Source organism: Gymnoscopelus microlampas (genome assembly GCF_963454915.1).
Source record: "Gymnoscopelus microlampas genome assembly, chromosome: 22".
In the NCBI taxonomy this organism is placed as follows: Eukaryota; Metazoa; Chordata; class Actinopteri; order Myctophiformes; family Myctophidae; genus Gymnoscopelus; species Gymnoscopelus microlampas.
The window spans coordinates 20,296,535-20,306,023 of NC_139959.1; the positions used below are offsets into that span (position 1 = coordinate 20,296,535).

At 41.4% G+C, this 9,489-nt stretch overlaps 1 protein-coding gene across 1 annotated transcript in view; it reads right to left on the reverse strand.

Moving 5' to 3' along the window:
* Window positions 1-2,900, reverse strand: part of vopp1b (VOPP1 WW domain binding protein b) — a gene marked incomplete at its 3' end in the record, with an annotated part of 46,758 nt that extends 43,858 nt beyond the window's left edge. Inside the window, exon 1 of the mRNA XM_084048620.1 lies at window positions 2,247-2,900. Within this exon, the coding sequence (XP_083904746.1) occupies window positions 2,247-2,327 (81 nt within the window). The 5' untranslated portion in view covers window positions 2,328-2,900. The remainder of the gene's footprint in view (window positions 1-2,246) is intronic.
* Window positions 2,901-9,489: the final 6,589 nt, after the last annotated feature.

Sequence of the window (9,489 nt, forward strand, 5' to 3'; positions counted from 1 at the left end):
GCGCGTTCGAAAATACAGCCCTGAGCGGCAGTGAGCGCACTGGCCAATACAAACTAATAGGCAAGTGTGCTCCGGTGCGTAATTTCCAAACGCACCCATAGGCTTCCCCCTCCTCTGCGCGGTCATATTCCTCTCATGTTTACTAACAGGAAACCCGTCTATTAGGGGTTCAGCGTCTTGCTCAAGGACACTTCGACAATAACTCTTCTGGGGGAGCCCGGGATCGAACTGGAAACCTCACGGTTACCATCCGGCCGCTCTACCGGCCACTGCCGCCCCCATGTAGAACTAGGATGTAGAACTAGGATACGTCATACAGAGCCAAAATATATGAACTACAATAATTGATAAGCTGCATTGAATGTGAATAAAGCCAATGATATATATCCACGTACAAATAAAGTAAAAAAAAAAGAGTTGTTGTGATATAAAACCAAAGAGAGATTCCCCCAGAAGTGTCAGGCAGTGACACATCTTACAGCTGCCTTACTGTAGGTCCCAATAAGCCACTGTAGCCAACAGTTGCCTCCTACTGAGCCCAGATCAGCTGATGACGCAACCTGAATCTTGTGGGATGCTTTAAGCTGATCTGCTGCCAGCCTGCAAGTCTGGGAGCATCCGCATGACCACCGAAACTAGAACAACAATTTTGAGACTGGAGGACAGAGAGAGAGAGACAGACAGACAGACAGACAGACAGACAGACAGACAGACAGGGGTGTATGGAGGGGGGAGGGAGGAGAAAGAGGACAGCTCTCATTCTTTATTGAATGACTGGGGAGAGCTGGCTTTGTTCTGATGTGCATCATGCGTGATTTTTACAGTCCATTTTCGAAGGCTGATTTGGCAGCTCGATGAGAGACGAGAGGACCAGGCAGCAAAGGGGCTCTGATAATCAACCATCTACTGAAGAACATCTCATTTTGTGAAGAGATTAACGTAATTAACACAGGTGTGCGTGCCTGTGCAAAAATGGTAAGCTGTGTCGGGCAAATTGAGCACAAGCCAGCAAACTTTTAACAACCCCAACAAAATAGAACACAGGATCCAACCCCACGTCCTCCCAGAAATACTGTGCACATTTCTATCACTGTTCCATGTGTCCCTTTTTGACACAGTCAGGTGTCAGGACTCAAAAGTTTCTGCTTTTGAAAATGAATTTTATTTTTCAAAAAGTGTATATTATATATACACACGTGTGTGTGTGTGTGTGTGTGTGTGTGTGTGTGTGTGTGTGTGTGTGTGTGTGTGTGTGTGTGTGTGTGTGTGTGAGATATATATATATACATACATATATATATATATATATATATATATATATATATATATATATACACACACACACACACACATATATATAACCACATTAACTCTGGTGTTCCTATTTCGGGCACATCTTCTAAAATGTTCCCTCAATTTTATTATTTTTTTTGTTTTGTATAACAAAAATTGCAATGCAATGTTCACAGAGGGACAGCAATGAGTAAATAGCCAGGCAATGAGCATGATTCCAGAGTTGAGCAGCAGAGCTCATTGGAATGCAGCCATGAATAGACAAGTGTCACAGTCAAACAGGGGAAGTCCTGTCAAGTCCACTCCTACATCTCCAAGTCTCTCTCTCTCTCTCTCACACACACACACACACACACACACACACACACACACACACACACACACACACACACACACACACACACAAACAAACACAAAACTAGCTTAATTCAAACACCCTCTTTGATGTATCACAACATTTTGCAAAGAAGTATTGTCAACAGCCATACAATGATTGCAGTCTGTAACTGTAGGCTTGCTGGCCTATCATTAATCTGGTCAAATAGCCTAGTAGCTATAATTTATAAATATTTCACAGCAGCATCACATCCATCTATGTTAGCCTATCTGTGCAGACAAGCGTTTTGCAGCTCTGACTTTATATAGTGCAGATATTCAGTAATGTCCTCAGGCTCAGGCTGTCTCAGTCACTTACTAAATGTGGTTAACAGAAGCCACAGCCACAAAGACAAAGGATCATAGCAGCATCACAAGCACACTGACTGAGCTACTGTACTACTCTACTGACAGAAAGAAGATAAGCCGGTGCGTGCTTGGCTATATAAATAGGATTATACGCGGCCGGCGACACTACTAAAGCCCTGTATCTGTGTTCATAAGCAATTGTCAAATTATACTAAAGTACATCACATATATATATATATAAATTATAACAACAGTGTGCATATACTCACATCTAGAAATATCCAAAATATCAGGGCTACGCCGGCTTGTAGATTCTTCATGTCTCCGCTTTTGTAGCAACTAAAATACATAAATAATAAATACAAAATATGTTTTTTTTAAATAAAAAAGCCTCTTGAAGCTGGGGAGTAGGCTAGTCCTTTAAATACATAAATAATAAAAAATGTTTAAAATAAAAAAAAAGCCTCTTGAAGCTGGGGAGTAGGCTGGTCCTTTAAATACATAAATAATAGAAATGTTTAAAATAAAACAAAAAGCCTCTTGAAGGTGGGGAGTATATAGGCTAGTCCCTTTCTTTGTCGCTTCTATGTAGATGTCATCCCTCCGGGCCAGAGGCTTTGGCAGCAGAGCGCACACGGACACATTGCCTATGATACGCGCACAGAGCGGCGCACAGCGGCCGGTACAGCGGGGAGCGATGCCTCTCTCTCTCTCTCTCTCAGCGGCGACCGACCGCCCTGACCGCTGCCCGTCCGTCAGTCCGGGTCTGTAAACCCCACCGCTGGTCCTCCTCGGTCCTCCGCTTTACTTAGGGTTTGGAGGTCACTGCACTACTACTACTGCTGCTGCTGCAGACCATGGAGAAAGACTTCAGTAAAACACGACGCAGCGCAGAGAGGAAGGGCTTTGTTGTTGTTGTTGTTGTTGTTTGTCCTACGTCTTTTCTTTTCTAATGACATTGTTCTCCGGAGACGAACGATGATGAATCGCAACAATCGGCTGGAGGAGCCGCAGAATCAGCATCACCCAACCAGTGTTGCCAGGCTTTGAGAGAGCAAATAAGCGACCAGGTCTAGGAAAACAAGCCCAAAAGAAGCAACTTTTAGGCCACATGAGCACTTTAAACCATGAGCTATTTGAAAATAGCAGATCTACAAGTTCACAACGCGTCGCGATGCGATGTGTTGTGAATTTGTATTTCTGCCTTTTTCAAAAACTCTTGCAATATAAAAAGTGGAATATTTGGAATATTTGTTTACACATTCTAACAACACAAATGCTCCCTGGACCCTGGCACAAAACATTTTCATGAAATATTTGAGAACCACTGGTTTAAATAATATATTTTTTAAAACATTGGAAACAAGCCTGAATAAGCAAGTACACTTTGGAAACAAGCCCAAACAACCGCAACCCGCAAACTACCAATATTTTAGAAGCGATTTTACAGAAAAAGAAGCCCAAAGTCGCTTATAATAAGCGGACATGGCAACACTGCGCCCAACACACAGGCTGGGATGTTCGTACACACCACGTCCACGCCCCTTTTGGGTGGCGCGCGCAAGCACGCACACACATACGCTGATACACACACACTTGTGATAATTACGTTAATTTCTTCTCGAAATTAGATGTTTCAGTAAATGTTTATCATCTCCTCTCTCTCTCTCTCTCTCTCTCTCTCTCTCTCTCTCTCTCTCTCTCTCTCTCTCTCTCTTGAAGTTCATAACACTTGAAATTGGGGGGAAAGAAAAGAAAAATATGAAGTATTGAATCACCACATTAAGCCTAGCTAATGTTTATTATTTTCACAGACAGTTGTTGTGTATATTTAACTGTAAAGAGTCTAACATAAGTCACATAAGTCGCAGACTCAAACAATTAGTGTAATTTTATTCTGACCCTCTGTCAGTGACAGGTGTTTGAGGCAATTTACAGCACCACTGACTAGATATGATTATGAAATTGTTTGAAATAAGTCTATGTTATTCAATGTTAATTTATTGATCTTTTTTTTTTTTTAAAGGATCTCAAAGGAAGGGACCAAGGGTGGGTGTAAAGATGATTGGAATTTGGTCCATTTGCTCGCTTCCGGGTGTTTCACTTTCTGGAAGGGCCAGCAGGTACTGTAATATGCCTTGTTTTTCATACTCTGGGAATACACACGTTGGGAATGCACCCGTTGTATCCCTCTGCAGGCGCGCGGGAAGTACTTAATAGCCAGGGGGGCTGAGCGTCGGGGGGAACATGCTTGACGCATGCACGCGCGCTGCGCGCGCGTGCATGTGTCCCGATTTTTTTCGGGTTCGGGTCTAAAAATGATCGGGTTTGGGTGGGTTTTGGCACCTTTTTCCTTTACTTTATTTCGGTTGTAACACATTTCCTAAACACATTTCCTTTCAAAAACAGCAATTTTTTTATGCAGTCCGATAGTCACTGCTTTCATAACCAATAACCTTTTTTTTTTAACTTTTTTTTTTCAAAAAAAAAAAATAATAATAATATTTTTTTTTTTAATTAAAAAAATAAAAATCCCTTCCCATCACCAGGGGGGCTGCAGCCCCCGTAGCCCCCCCCTTCCCGCGCCACTGTCCCTCTGTCTGTCTGTGTCCCTTTTTATGCCTATGTGGAGATCTATCTGTTTGTCTGTCTGTCTGTCTGTCTGTCTGTCTGTCTGTCCGTCCTTGCGTCCTTGTCCCTTTTATGCCCATATATGAATATTCCTGATCGGCGGGTCTGGTAAACCTGATCTCCATATTAGGCTATGGGCATATCTGTTCTGGACAACCGCAAATCCAACGGTCACCAGACCTGTCGACCCAAGACAGGTCGACCCGGACCGGTCGACCCGCTGTCGACCCGCTTGGACCCGACAACTCGACCCAAATTCGACCCGGACCGAGAGAGAGAGAGAGAGAGAGAGAGAGAGAGACACAGACAGAGACAGAGACAGAGACAGACACACACAGACAGACACACACAGACAGACACAGACAGACACAGACAGACAGACACAGACAGACACAGACAGACAGACAGACAGAGAGAGAGAGAGAGAGAGAGAGGGAAAGAGACATAATAATAATAATATGTACATTGATTTACCAAAGAATTATTATTTGTCTGTCAAGGCTTTCAAGCAAGCACAGCCATTGAGATAGACACCTCCTTACCTCAAGCCCTATTGTCTTCTTGATGTGATAAGGCTTTCAAGCACAGCCATTAGACACCTCCTTACCTCAGCTCTAAATCCTTACAGTGTGTCTATTATCAATTGGTTCAGCCTGGCGATCCTCAATCTGTGTTGTCTGACAATTATTCTTGCACTCACTTTATTCTCCCCTTTTCAGGTAAAGTGCAAAGTTGCCATGTTATAATACGTTTCTATGAATGCTTTAGCTTCAAGACTGTATTGGTGTGGGACTGTTGGTGTTTTTGTTGCACTCGTTACAAAGCTAATGGAGGCTAATGGAAGCTAAAGGGAGCCACCCAGAGGCCGTTTACAGAACATCATAAAGTGACGTTCAGTCTACACATTAGCAGCAGCTCAGTCAGTGTTGTCGTATATGAGATGCAAATATTATAATTGGGATTTCATTTATATTGCATATTTCATCTTACTTACATTTTGTTTACAAGGTGAATATGTATGCTACACAGCATATGACCGTGTCCTTGTTTAAGGAAGGATAGGCTATCATAAATGTTTAGCTTCAGCCTATTTCCTTTTGATCACCTCAAACACTGATGGATGTAAGACTTGTATACATGTATGCTTGTACTGTCACAGCATAGCAGAGTAAGACCTGTCCTAGGGGTTTTGTGAATAATCACATGAAGTATAAAAGTCTGATATATAAGAAGTTATAGTTATAATGGTAATGCCTTTATTGATTGTATGCTGTGCTTTGAATACACTATATTATTTGTATGTGTTATGGAAATGATTATTTTGTCATTCAGTCATAAAGTGACGTTCAGTCTACACATTAGCAGCAGCTCTGTGTTGTCTGACAATTATTCTTGCACTCTATTTCCTTTTCATCACCTCAAACACTGATGGAAAGTAACTAGTAACTACAGTTACTATAGGCTTTTTTGGTTGGTTATATCATTTTAGTTGACCTTGTAACAGTAAACTCATGTACTGTACTGGTACCTTTTCCTGTGCAAACTTCAATCAATCTAAAGGATCTGGTATTTCTATTATTGGCATATCTTTTTAATGTTAATAATGAGAGCTATACATTTAAGGAAGGATAGGCTATCATAAATGTTTAGCTTCAGCCTATTTCCTTTTCATCACCTCAAACACTGATGGATGTAAGACTTGTATACATGCTTAATGTCCCTTTAAAGTTAAAACTGTATATAGAATGCAGATATATGCAGAGAAACACAGAGACACTGGCCATCAACAACATCAATCATATTCCTAAGGCTAGCACCCATCATCAGCACCATCATTCATCCCCATAGCTTGATGGATGTAAGACTTGTATACATGCTTAATGTCCCTTTAAAGTTAAAACTGTATATAGAATGCAGCTATATGCAGAGAAACACAGAGACACAGGCCATCAACAACATCAATCACATTCCTAAGGCTATCAGCCATCATCAGCACCATCATTCATCCCCATAGCTTGATGGATGTAAGACTTGTATACATGCTTAATGTCCCTTTAAAGTTCTTTTGACAAGATCATTTCAAGATTAGAATTGTTAACCACATTTTCACAACTGAGGGAAAAAGGTTTGATTGGCCCATACTCATTGTGCTTGAGAATGGAGGTTTCCCAGTGATGAGCAATGGTCATCTGATGCTTTTTAGCCAGTGATTTTGTTATGTTTTTGAATTTTTTAAAATAATCTTTAAACATCTTGTGTTTAGCTTCAAACCTCATACACCACATATGTAGTAATGGGCCAATTTTCCTTATAGCAGATGGATAATGGATCATAAAGTGATGCTTCAGTATTACATTTCTGTGTGGATACAAATGCTTAAATAGTGTGTGGTGCTCCAAAATCAAATGCTTTAAATATGTTGTCATGCCTAGAGTGAGAGAAGGTGAAAACACTATGTTCATTATTTGAGGTAGCAACAGTAACAAATTCCAGTTTTTGTTCCCTGCAGGAGTAATGTCACCAAACAACAGTGGGATGTTTTTCACAAGACACAATGTCTGAATAGAATTCAAACCAATGCCATTGCCAGCACTCTCCAAAATAATCTTTGTGGGACGGTTCTTTCGTTCTAAAAATCCATAATCAAATGAATAAATCCTGCAAAGTAAATCCTGTTCTGAAATAGTGTTGTGTGAGATATCCAAAAAGCAACTTCATTTCGTACTGAGTACTCACACTGAGTAATTGGGAGTAATTGGGATTTAATTTCTATTGCATATTTCATCTTACTTACATTTTGTTTACAAGGTGAATATGTAGAAACACAGAGACACTGGCCATCAACAACATCAATCACATTCCTATTTTTGACCTTTTTTTCAATCATTGAAATTGTTTCACACTGCCCTGTTTTGTCAAATAAAAGAACAGTTACTTTAATTCATTTCACCTCTTGTGTTGTGTTTAATGATGGCAACTAGTGTAGATCTGCTACTTTCAAATGATTTTAGAGGAGAGGAGGACAAAACAGGCTTACAATATTTACTCTTAAATATACTATAACACTTCTTAAAAAAAAGTATGCAACTGGGGGAGCATGCTTACAATATTTACTCTTAAATATACTATAAATATACTCAGGACCTCCCTCACCGTCACCTTGTACCTTGTACTCTACTACCCTCTAGGGGTTACACAGAGCTACTACTTCAGACAACCAGACCCGGTCGATCTGGGTCGAGCTGTCTCAAAATCGCGGCTGGTCGACCTGTCTTGGGTCGACATGTCTGGTGACCAATCCAACAGCCTTCACGCCGGGCACCTCGCTGTACATGTTATGTTCAACGTCATGACGCCCCAACTCCATGTTTGTGACACCACCTGTCCATATATGGGTATGTTACGTTTGTGACACCCACCAACCACCGTCCACCCACAAGGCAATGTTGATATAGGATACAGGTTTATATTCTGTCAGGTGCGAGAAATATCTATGGGTAGCTCTAGCTCAGTCGGTAGAGCTCTCCCCTTTGGACCACAAGGTCGTGGGTTCAATCCCGAGAACCACCAACTCAGCGTAAGAGTGGCATGACTTGGGTGTGGCACGTTGGGTGGTAAGTACTGGGAGCTGATGGTAGGTATGGTGTTCGACCATCTCCTGTGCTCTCAGCTGATACAAACAATAAGCCTACTTATTTACGCACCAATGTTGTGCTGTTTTGGCTGCCCCCGGACAGTATTTCAACACCGTTACTTGCAACAGTTCGGTCTATTTTTCTTTTTGACCATGAAGCGTTTGGTGCCCCCCTCGAGCTTGGTGCCCTGGTCTGCAGCCCCTAAAGCCTGTGCATTAAGCCGGACATGTGTGTGTGTGTGTGTGTGTGTGTGTGTGTGTGTGTGTGTGTGTGTGTGTGTGTGCGTGTGCGTGTGTCCATCTGTCCGCAGCAAATCTTACAAACTGGGCAGATCAACATCACATTTCTTGTGCATGTTGCCAGTATAGGCCAGTGACCTCAATTCCCAAATATACACACAACTATGTCATTTTTGTGAATTAATAATCACAGAGCAATTATCCCTCCAGGGATATGGCATATGCATCCCTCCAGGCTATGGACCGGCAGTAGCCAATTGGGCACAAGCTGTCCATCTGGGATCTGCTCTTCTTCTAGCCATGTCCCTCTGGAAACTGTCAGTGCACTTCCATGAGAATCGTCTGATTCGTCATTGGCAGCAGCTAGGTTGAATTTGCTTGTTGGTACACACAAACTCTGCCCTGAGACATTTGTATGTCCCAGAAAACATGTGTGACTTAAAAACACATATTTTCTGGGGGGAATAAGTAGTTGCAAAAAGTGTGTTTTGAAGAAATGCTAAATGGTGGGAAATCGCCAGCTAAACACGAGTACCTAAGAACATTCTTTTGTTCTGGTTTCTTGGACAATGTAGCAGCAATAATAATTATAATCATACACAATCAACAAAAAGGAATAATCAAATAGTAAATACATGGTCATAAACATGCTCTGAAAATGCTGTGTGCAAGGTTACTATCTAAAGTCATAAATATGTAATGTAAACATGTACAGTTTATCATACATGTATGCATGTATGAGATGTACCAGTGTCCATGGCATGTGGTTATCATACCTCTTATCTAAGACATATCACATGTTTTCTGATTCGTTTTTTGATGTGCGCACTGTTCTTTTTTGAGGTATCTGAAGAGCACAGTAGACTGTCAGTTAATGAGCTCCCTGGAGCCAAGCGAATCTGTCATGGGAAGCAAACTAAACCTGTAAGTGGGTGAATGAGGGCCACAAAATGAGTAGAGATATGTTGTGTATTCTTACTAAAATTACCATCGTTTTTGTTTTGGTG